Source organism: Necator americanus, chromosome III, assembly GCF_031761385.1.
Source record: "Necator americanus strain Aroian chromosome III, whole genome shotgun sequence".
Lineage (NCBI taxonomy): Eukaryota > Metazoa > Nematoda > Chromadorea > Rhabditida > Ancylostomatidae > Necator > Necator americanus.
This window is the reverse complement of record NC_087373.1, coordinates 40,107,290-40,125,288: the sequence shown is the minus strand read 5'-3', so window position 1 is coordinate 40,125,288 and position 17,999 is coordinate 40,107,290. Positions and strand designations below refer to the sequence as shown.

General features: G+C 41.0%; 2 protein-coding genes across 3 annotated transcripts; one reads left to right on the top strand and one right to left on the bottom strand.

The window, feature by feature from the left end:
* Positions 1-1,162: 1,162 nt before the first annotated feature.
* On the top strand, positions 1,163-10,206 carry RB195_012422 (uncharacterized protein; the record flags this gene model as incomplete). The annotated part of the gene is made up of 19 exons (XM_064194268.1): positions 1,163-1,301; positions 1,385-1,557; positions 2,653-2,765; positions 2,837-2,950; positions 4,696-4,849; positions 4,917-4,981; positions 5,080-5,182; positions 5,516-5,611; positions 5,690-6,250; positions 6,345-6,452; positions 6,530-6,713; positions 6,789-6,895; positions 7,572-7,706; positions 8,983-9,154; positions 9,210-9,352; positions 9,414-9,506; positions 9,727-9,791; positions 9,892-9,973; positions 10,084-10,206. 19 exons carry the CDS (start codon positions 1,163-1,165, stop codon positions 10,204-10,206), a joined length of 2,730 nt encoding a protein of 909 aa, XP_064051851.1.
* Positions 10,207-14,173: 3,967 nt separating this feature from the next.
* RB195_012421 (uncharacterized protein) lies at positions 14,174-17,802 on the bottom strand (the record flags this gene model as incomplete). Of its 2 annotated transcripts, XM_064194267.1 has the most annotated exons (9): positions 14,174-14,380; positions 14,475-14,849; positions 14,908-15,009; positions 15,087-15,245; positions 15,486-15,717; positions 15,776-16,014; positions 16,068-16,179; positions 16,681-16,697; positions 17,638-17,802. In XM_064194267.1, the coding sequence occupies 9 exons, from the start codon at positions 17,800-17,802 to the stop codon at positions 14,174-14,176; spliced, it is 1,608 nt and encodes a 535-aa protein (XP_064051850.1). The 2 variants fall into 2 exon arrangements, with proteins under 2 accessions (XP_064051850.1, XP_064051849.1); XM_064194266.1 differs by lacking the exon at positions 16,681-16,697 and having other exon boundaries at positions 17,615-17,802.
* Between the last annotated feature and the right edge of the window lie 197 nt (positions 17,803-17,999).

The window sequence follows — 17,999 nt, the reverse complement described above, 5'->3', positions numbered from 1 at the left end:
GTTCTTAACCTATTAATTGTTGAGTTTTTGTTGGGATTTTTTTTTCGTTTTTTTTTGTGGATGTTAGACTTTATATAAACTAATTGACCTCGGCTTCGTTGTTTTGGTTCTAACTTTGAATCTTCAATTTGTGATACGAAGGAGAATCGGCCTCACAAATTGTTGTACAGTGTTCGCTCGCAAACGGACTTCACTAGGTTACTGGAAGTTTCTTAGCTTGAATACACTTTAGTAACTCTTCCTGGTCTAGATTTACCACTTCTTTCCAGTCAACCGAATATGAGAAAAGATCCCGAATCTCGTGGTTTTTATAGAAGGTAGGCAAGGCCGGCACTTCACCTCATTGACCTGTCCGTAACGGAATGAGTCATCGTTTTGTAAGGTGGTAGTGCGTCGATGGAAGTATGCCGGTTGATTTATTTTCGTATCTGCATCCACACATCCTCCAGAATAAATCAGTGCGTTTGCGACTGAATTCTTATTCGCTTTTCAATTTAATTGCGCTTCCAGACGGAACTGTGTTTTTCGTTCTTCAATCATATTCAAATGCACTTATATCTCTCCTTTTTTATACCTTTTCCAGTCATTTCGTAGTTCCACAGCTGTTTCTAACAACGTTCGCGTTTTGCTCTGACGATTGATAACAAATCGAACGATTAAAAAACGAACAAATTTTGCAAACGATTGACATTCTGATGATCAAAATTGCCGGTTGTAAGAGCTACTTTGTGATCTAGGAGCTAATAAATCGGCACATGTTTTGTCTACTGTAAGGCTACAGTTTTTGTTAAATCTGGACCCAGAAATATTATACTTATACCCAAAATTCTACTGCACAATGAACGAAAGTTTACTAGATAACCTTCTGGGCATCTGTAACCATTTTAGATCGGAGAGGTCGAAGTACTGCAATGGTTAGAAGATGAAAGAGATAGAAGAATAAGAAAATAATAGTAAGAAAAAATAAAAATAGAAGAAAGAGTTCTTTTTACGGGATGTTATCTTAAGTCCCTGGAATAGCTTATTATGACGCTTAACTAACATATGCTGCGGTAGATCTTGCTGAAAAATGAGGAAAAATTGTAGCAAAGCCTGGTTGGGCGCTATTCACTTACGTGTGGTCCCCTCCCGAAATGTTTTGCTTGTCATTCTTCTGTAGATTATGTCGCCGTCATGGACCAAAACAGAAAAGCTTATGAACGGTACGATTTGGATCACTATATATCGTTCTACAAGAAGTCGGTTAGTGGTTGTTGTTGGTGATGTTCCAGGTCCGATGGTGAAAGGATGCATCTCATTTGGTGAGTTCCCAGGTTTATGGCAAAATATTTGAGTTTTGGACCATTTCTTGAGTAAAATAGAAGAGATACCGGTTCTGCTTCAGTGACAGAAACGGATTGCGACGATGGTCTTCCGCACACCGTGGAACATCTAGTGTTCAAGGGCAGTAAAAACTATCCGTACAGTGGTTTCCTTGACATGATCGCTAATCGATGTATGGCTAGTGGGGCAGGAGGATTCACATGTCAGGACCACACATTCTACACTTTGAATTCTGTAGGTCACTACGTGGTGGCTGGTAGTTCAGTGCACCGGCAAAAAAAATTGTTTTCTGACGGTTCCGTCGTTGTAGGTGGGAAGCGAGGGCTTCTTCAAGGTGCTGCCCGTGTACCTCGACCATTTGCTTTCACCTCTGTTTTCGGTAAGGATGGTTTACGAAGCGCCTGTACTTGTCTTGGGTCAGGGATCCTTAAAGGCATCATCCCACGAATCTGAGGTGGTGCAGATTTCAGTTGGAATATTCGTATACGGGATGGGAGACTATGGAGAGGGGGGGGGGGGGGGGTGATTCCGTCATTTCTTCCTTATTGCCATGAAAAACGGCCCGGAAGATATGGCTTCGAGTGCTCCGGTGCGTTATTTTCTACAACGAGTTCGGTTGGAGCGCGCCAGCCTTGTGCACGCGCTACATTTTTCGGGCCGTTTTTTACAGCAATTAGGAAGAAATGGACGGAATCACCCCCCTCTCCATAATCTACTATCCCGTATAAGAATACTTCACCTGAAATCCGCTCCACCTCAGATTCGTGGGGTGGTGCCTTTAAGCGGGTGGGGTGGAACGAACAGCGCCTTCACGGCTAATCGTTTGCGGATTCTGTTCTACTCCAAAATGACGAAGACCTTCACAAATTACGATTAATTTATTATTGCGTGAATCAAACAAAATATTTTTGGTCAGCATGAGCATCTATTTTTTATGTGCAGTCAGGACAAACCTGATTCTTGGTGTAATTGCGTACGCGGATGCGCTTCAAGTGGTTCAGTTGAAATTGAGTTGAGACCATCAGAGATGAGTGGAGTTAGCGATGGTCCCAGTACAGCTCCATCTGGCGACGCCGCCCACGCAACTGCACCAGACAGCAGGTCGTTCTGACCCAATCATATGCATGCCAAGAGGGAACCATGCTAAGACTGACGATCCAGAATCCGAGTTCTACCACTCGCACCATTTCTTTCTCTTCAGAAGTTCGGAACAGCTGTAAATCTCAGATCTCAGCAAAGCCCGCTCTGTGTTAACAGTTTCATAACCATATACCGTATCCGTTTGAAAACCCAATAACATCTCTCAAATTCATCTCTCAAATTTCAAAGGATTCTCAATTTGCTACCGAAATTCATCACATCGATGGAAACGGTGAGAACGCAGGAGTTGTTTACTGCGAGATGAAGGATCTCGAGTCAAAAATGGCCATACTCATGGATAGGTACTACATTTTTTTGACTTAAAAGAAACTTACGTCATAATTTTAAAAGTTTTCGTTGGCTTTTCTTTCAGGAAGAAAACAGAGGTGCTGTATCCATCGGGGAACCCCTACCGCGCAGATGTAGGTGGAAGATTGAAAAATCTTCGTGAGACGTGTACAGTGGATCGAGTAGGACTCCTAGATTTGTTAGTTCACGCCAGATCGCCATATGTGGATTTTAGATCCGTGATTTTCATAAAGAATTCTACCACGTATCAAATATGATGATTACTGTTTTGGGAGGTCTGAATCACGAGGGATTGTTGAGGATTGTCGAGGATGTTGAGACGGTAAGTTTCTCGTCTTTGAAAACGCTCAAGAATTTTCTGCAAAAATTTTCTTAATTATCGATCGGATAGCAACAAAAAAGTGTCATAGGATCGCTCGCTGTATTGTTAATAAAATAATAACGTTTAGAATTTTTTCAACCTAAAAGCGACAGGATTCTGAGCATAAGGTTTAGATTTAACTATTAATTATTCAATTTTAACTAGTTACTATTTAATTTAACGATTTGTGATATTAATAACCACATCCAACAGTGAAGTCAACATAATGCGATTCCGTTTACACGCACGCATTGGCTATACTAACTCAACTGGAGGAAACTGTTGTAGATTGGATTTTTTTTTGCAATTCGTATTCCATATTGTTTTATTATATATTCTTTATCGCTTTATAATCTATTTATTTATTTATTCCATAACAGTTAATATCCCACTCCCAATTCTGTAGAAAGTGTATTATTATGTATAGTATTATTTTTTAAGGTTCCTTTTTCAACATATTTATTACATGCATCATATTTATTATACGACTTGAATAGATAAATTGATAAGTGGTTTAACTTTGTGAAGTTAAACTGTCGTGAGATTTCTCATTTTCAAAAATGTTCTCGGATAAAAAAAAGGATTTGCAGGAGCACCGAGCTGGAATACCTGCATCATTCCATCGGCCATTTACCTCGTTTCGACTAACACCGCCGACCGAATCCAGTGAACATTATGGTGATTTTCCCAAGTGACAATGAATCAAGAGGAATTGCACAAATTTGCTGGTAAGTAGTGTTTTTTTTCCTTTAATGTGTATTTTGTTTGTTGTTCCTTCACATTGCATTTTGTTTGTGTTTTTTTTTAAATGTATTCTTAGTGTGAGTGACCTCATGCCATCTATCAACAGTTTTGTGAAGGAGTCTAATGTTTGACAGAAATTCTTTATTTCAAAGATGATCACATCTACAAAAATTTTTCGAAATTCAATTAGACAAAGATAAGTCGTAGGAATTTGTTGCTGACATATTTCTGGTTATTCAGTATTTATTAGAATTTATCAATTCTAATAAATACTCTACAATGTTTGTTTTAAATTTCGCGGCCGCCTTGATTTTTTTTTTGGTTGAAAAACTTCATCCTTTTTTTTTGTCGGACGATTTTCTTCTTTTTTCCATTTCTTGACAGCGGTGAAAAACATTAATTATTGCAATACTTATTATTGTTTCATGCCAGATAGCTGTCGTTAATGTAAAAGCTCAAAAAGAAAAAAAGGCACATTATCATGAAGCTGTCTACATGAAGCGCGACCTGCTTACCTCTGAGATTTGCCGCTGTTCCTGATTTTTAGAGAAAAAAATGGTGCAAGTAGGAGACTTAGCTTCTGAGATAGTCTTTCTTCTGAGATCCCAGCCTTTGCCTACATATAGTCGGGTGATCCGTAGCTTGGTGCAGTTGCGTACGTAAGGGTCCTCTCTTAACCCCAAGCGTTACGCTCCACCGCATCGCTTCGAGCGCAGCAGCTTACGCAGCTACACTAAGCTTTAGATGGTTTTGACCTGATTGCGCATATTATCATAAGGAACAAGTATGAACTTTTTTGCTGTCTGAAATGCTTCCAGGTTTGGATACGAGCCAACGAATTTCATGGAGAAAGTCGCATTTGAAGTAATGTTTGAATATATGTCGGACTCACCGATGTCACCATTGCAGCGGGAATTTGTGCTCATCGACAAGCCGTTGGCCAATCGAGTCGGATTCCAAGTGGAAGTGAAGGTACCAGATTTGTTTTGCCATAAAAAAAACCTGCACATGACTTCTTTTTTCCAAAATTTTTCTAAAGACGACATCTCTGATTCAAGTGACGTTCAATGGAGTACCAACGGAATGTTTGAATGACGTTAAAAAGTGAGTGTAATTTGAGATTAGCTGCTTCTAATCGGGAGCCCATGGCGGGACCCAATAGGGACAGAAAAAAATTCTTGAGAAAAAGAATAGAAATTTAGATCGATGGATAAAATTGTCGAGAAACATACACAGGACAAGACGTGGGATATGGAAAGGATCGATTTTCTCATAGCAAGAGCTATCCAGAACAAGATCAAAGATGTAATTTAAAATTCCATCTTTCTTGATTTTCCTTCGAAAAATCATTCTATCATTTTTCGATCAGTTTTCTTCTGGGGCTTTCTTATTGCTTCAACTTCTAAGAGTTATTCTGACATTCCCCTCACTCTTCGGGGCACACAGTTACGGTACGAAAACGGAAGGTGCAATCATTTTGTAGAAGATGGTGCTTCAGATAGTCGCGTTTGCCTTCTCACTTTCCTTCCCACAAAGGATTTCATTCAATCTTCATTTGTTTCTTAACATATGAAGAATAGATTACAAAATATTTATATACCGTATTCTGTATGTAATATACTGGTTGGTTTCATTTAGATGGAAGAACGTCCTGATTTTCAAATTTTTCGTCACATGATTGGCCATCAACTCTATGACAATAGCGAAGAGGAACTCAGGACTCGAATGAATGAGGTGAGAACTGGTCCCTACGGATTTGGTGTTCCATTTTGAGTTTCGATTCTCTAGTCTTTTCTTAAAATAAAAATTTAGTTGGAATTTATCCGACGCCTCCGATCCGAGCCCGCATCTTTTTGGTCTGGTCTCGTCAAGAAATACTTCACCAAGCCACATGTAGCAGTTATCGGAATACCAAGCGAAAAAATGGTTGAACAAGTTGCCAAAGAGGAAAAGGCACGACTGGAACAGCAACGACAGAAACTCGGCAAGGAGGGCATTAAGAGCTGTGGAGAGAAAATATGCTGCGCGATGGAAGAAAATACATCTCGTAAACCCGATGCCGAACTGCTCCAACAGTTGATCGTGAAGAAACTGGAGGCTTTCGACAGGTTCCCTGTTGATGCAAAATGCAACGTTGGCGGATCCCCTGCGTCACAGTCAGTAGCGAAATTCCTGGAGCAGTTTCCCTTCCCCACAACGGTCCACAACTGTCCAACCAAGTTCGTCGAGTTATTTCTTCTCCTGGATTCGAGTGCTTTGACAGTGGAACAGCGGGCTTGGCTTTGTCTCTACAATGAACTTTTGTTTGAATCTCCTGCAATAATCAATGGCGAACTAAAGAGTGCCGAAGACGTAGCGAAACTGTACACGAAGGTACTGTCATTGTAGATTGACGTTTGTTCCCGAGTGGGTAAGAATTTAGTCTGGTGTTTTTTTCTGGGCAAAATTTTCCTGTTTATACTTTCAGGACCTGATAGAGCACTCTGTCGAAGTCGGAATTTCTTCGATTGATTCAATTATTTCCCTGACAAGTCCGATGTCTTTCTTTGATAAATTCGTTGTTCTTCGGATTGTGGTAGGGTTTCTCTTGAATCATTTTTTTTCTGAAAGTTTTTTTTTGCTCTAAGCATGTTTGAATGAACATAATTATAGGTTGATGCAGAGACGAGTTTTTCCAATCTAGCGAAATGGGCGGAAATTTTTACAACTGATATTGTATTTGATGCTCAGCGTGTAAAACAGTGTGCAAAGAAACTTTCGAGCGATGCTCGAGAAAAGAGTAGGAACGGTGGTGCAGTTGTTAACACAGCTGTAGCCTCAATGATCTACCACTCAAGTAAGTTCTTTACAACCTAAAAATATTTTAAAAAAAGAAAATTATTTGATTAGTTAAATTATTTGAAATCTTTAGATACAAACTCTCGGATGTATGACGTACTTGTGTTGGAGAAATTCCACAAGAAGGTTGCTATGCTTTGCGACTCGCAACCTACGTTTGTGATTGAGAAGTTAGAAGAGGTGAGGTATACTTTGGTTTCGATGATTTGGTCCACAACATCCAATCAAAGACCATAGCGACGATGAAATTGAACAAGTATTAGGATCATTTGACTATTTTAAGAATGGTTGTGTTGATTTTTACGAGAAATTACAGAATTTCATAACTGTTAAGGTCCTCCTTTGAAAAATTGTATGAGAAACGCGCTTGGCAGTGTCATTTTATCACAAATCTTTAAATTATCGTTTTCGTACAATTGCTGTATTTTTGCTTCAGATTAAATGTCGATTGGATAAAAAGGGCTGAAATAGTGAACCTACTAGGATGGGTCTGTGAGACACAAGTTTCACCCCCTCTGCTCCTGAAAAAATCGCAATAGCATAACGGAATTGAGCCGAAGATATCTGTTCCTAGCAAACGTGCGCAGATGACATGTCGAGTCGACTAACCGCGACGCGTTCGCCGCAACTCACACACGCTTTTCTCTATTTTCCTGCCAATTCTCCCGAAGGCCTTCGGCAAGTTGAATGTGTGCCGTCGACGCCAGAGCCAAAATCTGCTTAGACTACCGTTTGCGTACAATTGTTGTATTTTTGCTTCTTGCTAGGTAATGAAGGGTTCGAGACGTTTCCACCTTTGTCACAGTTTTAAACACGCGAAAAAATTTACATATGAGAGGTAGGTACGGTTTTTCAGGTACGGTTCACTTTACTTTCTGCCGGTATTAACGCACATTTTGTTTGCAACGTCGATCTTATCGAAGATGCACTGCTCGTTCCTCACCAATGGAGTTTCGTCGAAAAATATTCTGGGAAATCTGAGAAATTCACAGTATGTGTATTTTTTATAAGCTATTTCTGAACATTATTTTTTGAGCTCTCCAAGAATCTTATATTTAGGAAAAAAAGCACCTAAAAACTAAAATTCAAGCAAGTTACTTTCAACTTAGCTTCAACTTAGATAAGTAATAGTGTCTGGCGTTAATAAATCTGCTTGGGATGCACCGATGCTTTGACTTCAATTCAGAATCGCTTGAGAGTTTGAACGCGTGTCTAGCTTATCCAGGGACTTACGGATGCTAGCCGCCGAATCAACTCAGCATTTTTATCCTCCCGAAAGGTCCGGTAATAATTCACCCACCACGTAATGATAGAGGACACCATTGGCACTGAGGCGGTCTCGAACCATAGACGTATCGTGCAGTCGCAGAAGAAGCTCTTATCAACATTAAGCTTCACAGGCTTCCCATTCAAAACGGTCCCATACAGCAGAATACCGGTGTCACATAGTCAAATACACGACAATCTACAATACAATTCTTTTCTGCCTTCCTCTTATTTCGGATGTCATGAGAAAAGCAATGCGAGCAGATCCATGGCAGATAAGCCTACAAGATGCGGTCAGAGTAGTGGACATTTCACTTGCGAACCTCTGGAAGCGACAGGTTCGCAGTCGTATCCATGACAGACTTTACGATACACCTAACTGCGTCGCTTGTCCAAATTGGAGTGAAGGTGACTCCATGGTATCAGATGTTGTCTGTCTGATCACTTGCTAATTATGTGAAGTTGAGTGTACTGGCGAAAAACAGGAGCAGAACTGTGTACCTCAGTCAAAAAACACCTAAAGGTACTCGTAAAACGAGGATCATTAACCCCGTTAGGATCACGGCTTTGCGGATTTAACGGTGACACCGAAATGTCAGCTTAAATAAAGATCAGTAAGATCTTCTGCTCAAGAAGTAATGAATGATTCCATTGGAATACGGAAAAAAATATTCGGTACTGTAAAAGTAAACGAAGTTGGCAGCTTATGTGGTTCCGTAGTGTAGCGGTTAACACCCTGGACTTTGAATCCAGTAACGCGAGTTCGAATCTCGCCGGAACCTAATGTTTTCGGAATTTCTTCGAAGATATTCTGTTTCATAACTTTAACTGCAGCACCTTATAATTGCTTAAGTAATAAAAAATAATTGGAAATGAAAGAAATACTAGAAATAACTATAAAGGTAATGAATCAGTAGCAATATTGTTAATAATTTTAAATAAGCTCAATGTTATGCGAAATATTTGTAGGCACTCTTTGTCAGGTACGTAAAATAATTCAGGTGGTCGCAGGTGAATCGCTTCAGCCTGGATTTGTCCGGAGAAAACTTTTGCTGGGTGTCAGCGGAACCGAATCGTCATTCATCTATCAGACATCCATCGTGGATTGTGGTTTGATCGGTGAAGAACTGATCCCAACCATGATTTTCGCACAATATCTTAGCCAATATGAAGGTAAAATTCATTTATGCTTACAAGTTACCAGTTACTACTATCTAGTATTACGTAGGTCCACTATGGCGTGGAATCCGTGGCGAAGGTCTAGCTTACGGTGCAAAAATCCGCGTTCATCCAGAGAAGCGCACGATTTCCTTGTCTCTAACAAGGTGTGCAGAACCAGTGCGAGCCTATGAACGAGCGAAGCAAATCGTGGTGGGAACACTAGCCATCCGGAACTAGTCCGCTATCTAAAAGGAATATTCTTGGTTTCCAGATTAATGTGCTCAAAAATGGTGTTTTGACGGAATCCGAATTTGAGGCCGCTAAACGATCTTTGATCTGCGAGATGGTGAAGTATGAACAAACGGTGAGTTCGGTGGGTCTGATGTCATTTTTAATATGATCTACTGGGAAATGTTTACCTACGTGATCTCCATCTAGGAGACCATCCATTCACAGATCGCTTTCGCCAAAATACGTCTCAATTTTCAAAACTCCTATCCACTTATTTCATTAATTTATATTTCTTTAAATAATTTTTTAAATGTTTTTTCTCATTTTTTATCCACTCATTTGTTTATTTAAAGGTTACCGGAGCAGGAAGACTATCAGTGATCGAGCACATAAGAGGGAGCTCTTTAAATAATCGGAGGTAGGAGGGCATTCTTCTAAAGTTTCTAGTGCCATTTATGTTATTTACAAGGGTCCAATTCTTTCTTTTCTAAATCCTTGCAGTCAGGGATTTGTTCTAGGCAATTTTACGAGAGTGTATGGACAGCAACAATTCAAGATGTACTTCTTAAAGGAGGTCCAGAAGTGGCGAAATTGTTCGAGGTTTGGAGGAATTTTCGTTTGTGGAAACCCTGGCTGACTATCTCCTTTACTTGATTGCATCCTAGCTTATTATTTATGTTTATATAGAGAATTTCCTGTTATTATTTGAGGATTACGCATTGGCGATCGCAGTGCATCCATCAAAAATATCGGAGATCATGTCAGCGTTCCCTGACATTGAAGAAACTGCAGTATCGTCTTTGAACTCCCATATCCCGACGTCACTTGCATAAATCCTTCGGATATTCCCAGTGAGAGAGATCCAGGGTTCCTTTAAGGTTTTCTAGTCCTGCCTTGCTCTGAGTGTTCCTGTAGAGCTATGCACACATAGCTACGGTTATTCTTTCCTCGGGAAACGCGTGCGTAGACGCAACGCGCCGTTTGTTGACCATGTCTTCTGGTCCCGTTGTGAGTTCTAGGATAATGTTCCTAGCTAACTGCTTCTCGTAGTTCTAGTTGATAGTATACTATTCTAATATCTCAGAATCTTTGTCAAATCAAATTCTAGGGTATTTTTTTAGTTTTGATTTTGATTATTTTTCTTATTTTGGTTTATGTACTGTTCCCTTCAAATTCCAGAAATTTCGCATATACGTCAATGTTTTTTTAACAATTGATATTTGGGTTATTTGGCTTTTGATTCCTATTTCCTGGCGCTTTTGTGTTCGAAAATTTAAATAAAGCTTACGAAGCAATTCTCTATCGACATATGAGCGTTCTCCATCGTTTATTCGTCTTTTTGCACGGTTATTCGATCGATAATCCCAGATTTTTTCTTGATTCTTCCCATATACGTAACTTTGCGTCATCAATTTTTACAATTTTTGGTTTGAGATCCACCGAGAACTGGATTCCCACTTCCCACTCATGATTCACTTCGGTAGTTTACTCAAGTGTACTTGTATATTTTTATAGTATTGTTGTTGATTTGTGTACACAAGTACACAGTACTATCATTGAGATTTTAGAGTACTGTAACGTCACAGATACTGTGCGAAGAGAGGCGTTTGTTTTCGACCACAAGTTCACTTGAACATCCATTTTTGTTCCCACATGAACTTCTAATGGATAACACCACGTGGTAACTGACGCAAAACATGTGTGGGTGGGTGTTAGTCACTCTACTTACTCTTAGAACGTGTCATTCAAAGTTAAAATCTTCATCATTAAAATATTTAATGCATTTCTATCTATCTATCTTAGTTGTTTACTTACTTACTTTCCTAACAGATTCCTAACTAATTGAGATTTTAATAAATCAACCAATAGACCTAAAGGCATGACCGATATCGGCTAACAGTGATTTCAGACTCGAATACAATTCGAATAATCGAATTCACTTGCTTCTCTTCTTCGATTATAGGCATCACCCCATGAATCAGAGGTGGTACGGATTTCTGGTGGAGTATTCGTATACGGGGTTGTAGATTATTGAGAGAAGGGTGATTCCTTCCATTTCTTCCTAATTACCGTAAAAAACGGCCCAGACGACACGGCTTCGAGCGATCCGGCGCGCTACTTTCTACAACGAGTTCGATTGGAGCGCACCAGCCTTGTGCACACGCCGCATCTTCCGGGACGTGTTTTTTACGGCCATTAGGAAGAAATGGACGGAATCACCCCTCTCTCCATAATTCTCGATCCCGTATACGAATACTCCACCTGAAATCCGTGCCACCTCAGATTTGTGGGATGATGCCTTTAATCACTACCCGATGGTACGATCAATCCATATATGCTCAGATTTCCAGCCAGTTCCGGATTTGAGGGCGCAAAGTAACTCAAAATTACCCTCAATAAAATAACTCAAAATTATAAACACGTCCTTAAATCTTTAAATCCTCAAATTTTAATGGTCCTTAAATGTATTAGGTAGATTATGGTCGTGTTTGAAGGTACTCTAGTAAAGAGGGAACACAAAGAACTGAAATCAAACAAATATAAGCGTAAATGCACAAAGTCATAGATGAATTTCGAGAAAAAAAATTAAAGCAACGTTGAGAGTGGTCAGATCTTGAAAATTGTGAATGTACTCCAAAAATGGCATTAGTCATTGCATCATTCCGTAGAGTAAGAGTCGCGCTCTAATTCCAGAATTTTTAATTTTTTTCTAATTTCTCTGCACTATGGATAGTTCGAAATCGTCCTATGTTAAGCAATCTTCTTGCCGTTTTGGGGCCAAATGTCCTTGTTTTGGCTTTCGCCCCATCCGGAAGAATAAACGTACTGACTTGATGTATAAACACTTTATCCTTCTCTCCTCCTTCCTTCCGTTTTTTTACGGGAATTAGGAAGAAATGGACGGAATCACCCTCTTCTCCACAACCTACAACCCCGTATAGGCCTAACCTACTTAGAGCCCCTACCACCCCAGATTCCTGGGATCATGCCTTTAATTAAGTTCAGTATATCGAAAATTGACGATATTAGCACCCATGCACGAATAGATAGGAAGAGGGTTTATGTTCATAAATATAAGCATGAACACGCTCATTTCGCCCTAGTAATCCAGAAAATAAAAAGTTGGAACAGACTTGTATAATCCTATCTCCCCAACGATACAACCTATAACCGACAGTGAAACGAAGGCAATACGCGGCGCGATAGTGCGTTTCTGGCGCTTATTGGAGATGTACTGGTTGGATTGGATTGCGAACGTTGAATTATGACGGAGTTAACCGCGTTCTATCGCGTAATAGGTTGCATTGTTGGAAGATATGATCACGCAATGCTGGTTCGCGCAACTTTTCTCCGGATTACTAAGAGATGTTGTGCGTAGTCAGGCTTATATTCCTGAAGTAAACCTCAGCTCCATCTTGGCGTGAGAAGTCTGAACACCGTCACATTCGTGACACTTTCCACACCACACTTTTCACACACCTGTTGTGAAGTACAGTCTCATCAAAGATTAGAGTTTGGTAAAAAGAAACTAGTGAAAAACTAAAAGTAAAAAACTATAAAAAAACTAGTGGAAAAATTTTGAAAAACTGAAACAAAAACCCATGGCTAGTTGTTAAATTCCATTTTCGAGTATCCGCATTCGTAGAGCCTACCGTAGACATTTGTGCGACTGAATGCTGCCGTGACTTCTTCCTCTGCCCCGAAGTGATGCACTCCCAAAGAGGTATGTGCGGTCGCTATTATCCGGGTGCAGTTAAAGGCATCACCCCACGAATCTGAGGTGGTGCAGATTTCAGGTGGAGTATTCGTACACGGGATGCGAGGCTATGGAGAGGGGAGTGATCCCCTCCATTTCTTCCTAATTGCCGTAAAAAACGGCCCGGAAATACGGCTTGGGGCGCTCTGGCGCAATTTTTTCTACAAGGAGTTCGACTGGAGCGCGCCAGCCTTGGGCGGTGCCGCATCTTCCGGGCCGTTTTTTACGGCAGTTAGGAAGAAATGGACGGAATCACCCTCCTCTCCGTAGTCTCCCATCCCGTATACGAATACTGCACCTGAAATCCGCACCACCTCAGATTCGTGGGGTGATGCCTTTAACAGTTGCGGCGCTTTCTATCTAACCGCTCATACTCTAATATTGCATCATAAATCACTTTTTTTTCTCAACCGGACTCTATGCAGGCTTCGTTGTTTGTTGTGACGCTTTCGGACCTACATTGATTTGTGTGTTTGTTCGTTTTGTATTCTTAACGTGAAGTGATTTTTAACTACGAGAGCTGTAGAACCCAATCCCGGGGTTTTCAAAATGAAAAAAAAATCAGTTCATTCAACGAAGTCTCTCCCGCTAATTCATAAAATTTCCCTAATAACTACGAGTTTAACATCTCAAAGAGAATTCTGAAGTAGAATGTTCAGAGGATCAATGGATGAATTATATTTAAGCAAGAAATCAATTAGAAACAACAAAATTCAAACAATAAAGTGGAAATCACCGTGTAAAAGGTAAAGATCATAAATTAATTACATCAGATGTACAAATGAGTCAGTTCTTCTAACATTCTCCACATTATATTATTGATATACATAATTACAATTAAAAAAAAAGAATTGACAGTCTGACTTCAAGTTCCGAGACAGAAATGGCGCGAAAAATAGTGATATGTTAGATTAAAATGCTCTATCCGGAGATGCGTTCAGATCATTGCAGTGGTTCAGCTGTGGGCGGGGCTTCACACACACGCGCGCGTGTCACTAGCTCCGCCCACATCACTGCCACTGGAATAGACATTGCTAATACGTTTAAAATGATTCACTATTGGAGATATCGCATCCCTCATCCGAGGATTCGTCTACGTCCACGAGATCTGCGTTGATCAGGCATCGTTCACAAAATAATCGGATTCGTGATGCTGCGTCTTCGGTGATTTCTTCAGTATGAGTGATAACTAGTCGAATCCAGCCGGGGGCTGAGAACGCTGATCCAGGGAGACAGAAGACGGACTCTTCCTGAAGAAATGAACTGATCGTTCCGAGTGGTTCCATTTATTGGGACTAGAAAAGGAAAAAAAAAGAAAAAAAAAAGAAGAAAAAGCCAACAAACCTTGATAAGGTTCGACACAAATTGGATGTCATCACCATAAAGCGATTTTTCTATGCCGATCATCATGTACATAGCACCATGCGGTTTCAAACATTTGATTCCATCAAGATGTTCGAGGGTTTTATGGACAATGGCTGCATTTCTGGATATCACTCTTCTATTGTGCTCAAAGTACTCTTCCGGAGTGTCTTTGAGGATTTTTGGCAGCGCTCCTTGGACCAGCGAACAAGGACCAACGATCTTTTGCGACAGAGCGACAAGACCTTTGCGGACATCGCTGAGCACTCGGAAACGATCGTGAACGATCAGCCAACCAAGCCTCCATCCTGGCACCATCCAGCGCTTGGCAATACCGTCACAGGTTATTATGGGTACCTGAAAAGAGTATTTAAGTCTGGAATTTTCGACTGATGCTGACAAATTCGCGTCTAACCTTAGGCGACAGCGTTGCAATCGGATGGAATACAGCACCATCGTACGTGAGGTCTCCATAGATCTCGTCCGCAATGACTACAAGACGATGACGACAAGCCAGCTGAAAACTCGTTTTTTCGCGATGGTAAAGTGTCCACGCACCAAAGGCTGAAAAACATTGACGTGTAGAACACTCACGGCCAAAATATCTTCCAGATGTTCTTTGCTGAACACCACACCGGTCGGATTTCCAGGATTATTCACAATCAAAGCTCGGGTTCTATCATCAATCAGCGTCTCGAGGTGTTCCAAGTCGATTTGACCGCCATTCGTCATGTCAATTTTGTAGGTGCGGTCCTGCAACGAACAGATATGACCGTATGTAGCAGGACTGAAGGTCAGATGTTAGGAAATGCATTGTGGAGTTGCTGTTTTGACTACAGATAATTTTTTTGGCTTCTAGCGTTTGACCAGATTCTCGAGAAGTTTAGCGTACCCCTCTAACATGGATATATGATATAATAAAACCCTTCTAGCAAAGGATTCTTGGGAATCAGCAGCGAAAAAAAAATGGCAGTTGTCCGTTACAGTACCCACCTCGATACCATGCGGTCTGCACAACGTAGAGTATAGAGGAAATCCTGGTTGCGGAATCAAAATGTTGTCACCAGGATTCGCTATTCCTTCTATGGCCATCTGCAACGCATGCGAGCAACCACTTGCCAGGATCACGTCATCCGCCGAAATTGGTGCCTCTGGATGAGTGTACCTTGTGGCAACAGCTTCTCGCGCCGCCTGCGTACCAACAGCGGGACCGTAGCCGTCGTTCCTTAAAATTACATCAATGCATGTGAGGCAATCGTGGTTTGATGGAAAAAGTTCCTTACTTGTGAGATTTCACAGCTTCAACCAGAGCATCCACGGCAACCTGACTAGGTGGAAGTGCTCCGGTGAGCGTTGGATCTCCCAGATGAAGTTTGATTAGGCTCTTGTCTGGATTTGGCGCCACACTTACAGCGTCAACGATACGTCTGATAGGATTTATGGTGTTTGCCGCATGTGTTGATGTTGGTAGAGTCGTCCAATCTTTGCGGTTACGGCAGGACCTTTGTTGATATGGAATTATCTGCAAATAACGGTGATAAGTTGAGAGATTTCGAGAAATTTCAAGAAACTCACCATCTCTCGCCGAACTTGCTCGTGACTCTGATGCTTCGAGATGATTCTAGCCTTTGTTAGATGATTATTACCGTCATGCTTGCCATCCACAGCATCCGGCTGCATAATTAGTCTGAAACAAGCATGTAATTACCGTTGATTGTTCGACGACAAGCACACGTTTTCACGACCGACGACAGGACAAATTCAACAAATTCTGCCGCATCACCACCACCAACGACGACGACGACAACGACGAAGACTTCTGTATGGAACCTTCACCGTCACCGGCTGACTGGTCGATGAGACTGAAGTGCGAAAAGAAGCAGTTCGGCGACTAGCGGTGTCGCGGGTTCCTTCTTTACACCCCGTCCGCTATCTTTGCTCCGCCCAGGCGCGGGCGCGAGCGTTTCAACGCCATCGTGTCCACGTGGTGACGACGTCAACGAAAGGCGAACGCCACTAAACACCGGTTTGCGCTTGGCACACTGCGTTATGGTAGGGTGATGACACGCGTAACACAAAAGCACATCGTTGACGGTAGAATAGACTAGAAATCGCCAGATTACTACCTTTAAATTTGCGTTTTTACGTGCAATCGCACAAGTGTCGTTAGACGGTAATGCGGACTGACCTGCGTACTGATAAGACCTGGATGGTTACGGCACATTACTGTGTCATTTCGTCGCCGTGCTTGCAAGTTTCTGCGCCATGCACTTCCGAATCGTGAAAGAATTTTTGGACAGATCTGGTGTGATAGGTGATTGCTCTGACATGGATTTTTTCTTCAAGGACATCATTACAGAAGAGAACGTTTTTAAATGGAAATCGGAAGTACGGTAGCGGAATATGGTGAGAATTTGATGGGAATAGCGGTTGCAAAAGGAGTGTAAAATAGGATTGAAGTTGCGAAAAATGATCAACGTTAGAGGAGAAGTACTGAAACATTCCAGGATGACATCATTCTTATTTCCATGACTGTTATTCATGTTGTACGCAATCGTCCAAGAAAACCATAACAACATGTTGTGTTTAGCGTTTCTCCACAAAAGACAATTAAAATAAGGTAAGATGAGAAAGAGAGAGAGAAAATACGGAGGAAAGCTGTATGAAATAAGCAAGGGGTAGAAAATTAGGATTACGAAAATTAATGAGAAAAGAAAAAGAAAAAGAAAATGATTACTGTAAGGAAGCACAGGAAAACGATAGAAAGCAGGCAAAGTTAAAAGTTATGAAGAAGTATAGTCACACATGCCCTGAGCAGACCTAGTACATATCCTGAATTTAAAGGGACATTTTTCCTCGAATAGATAATAACAGTAAAGGATAGTAATTGAATACAAATCAACTACCCACGGGAATATCTCTTCCAGGGGAGGAATAACATGGAGAAAAGGAGAAATCACGGATAAACAATCGATGAAGAGTGTGGAGTGCTGAAGTGTTGTTCAATACTTGACCACTTTCGTAGATCAATCAGATCCTAAGAAGTCGAGTTCGCGGATTCGATCATACGGCGATCGAATTTTCAGTTGTGATCACATGTCATTCGACTAAAAATCACCAACATTTTTTTCCCCGGTTTTATTACCAATTGACCGTTTAATCTCTTGACGAGTTGATCCGCGAAGAAAACGGCGACCAAAACTCCGGTCGTAACTGAGAAGGCCGCAATGACGAACGACGATAGCACGTGATCGTTGCTGTCGATGACCTCGTCTATCGTCGATCGTACTTCTGGAATTCTCTCTGTCATCGCCACCGATTCCGCTACGAAATATGCTAAAAATACCCTCTCGTTTGTGTTTCAACCTCCGTGTGAACGTTTCATTTCCGGGATAATATCCATTAAATGGGTCATTATAGGAGTACAGTTGCGAAACAGTTCCCACAGTACCCAAAAAAAAAACTACAGACATTCATATATAGATATTTATTCAATCATTTTAGACT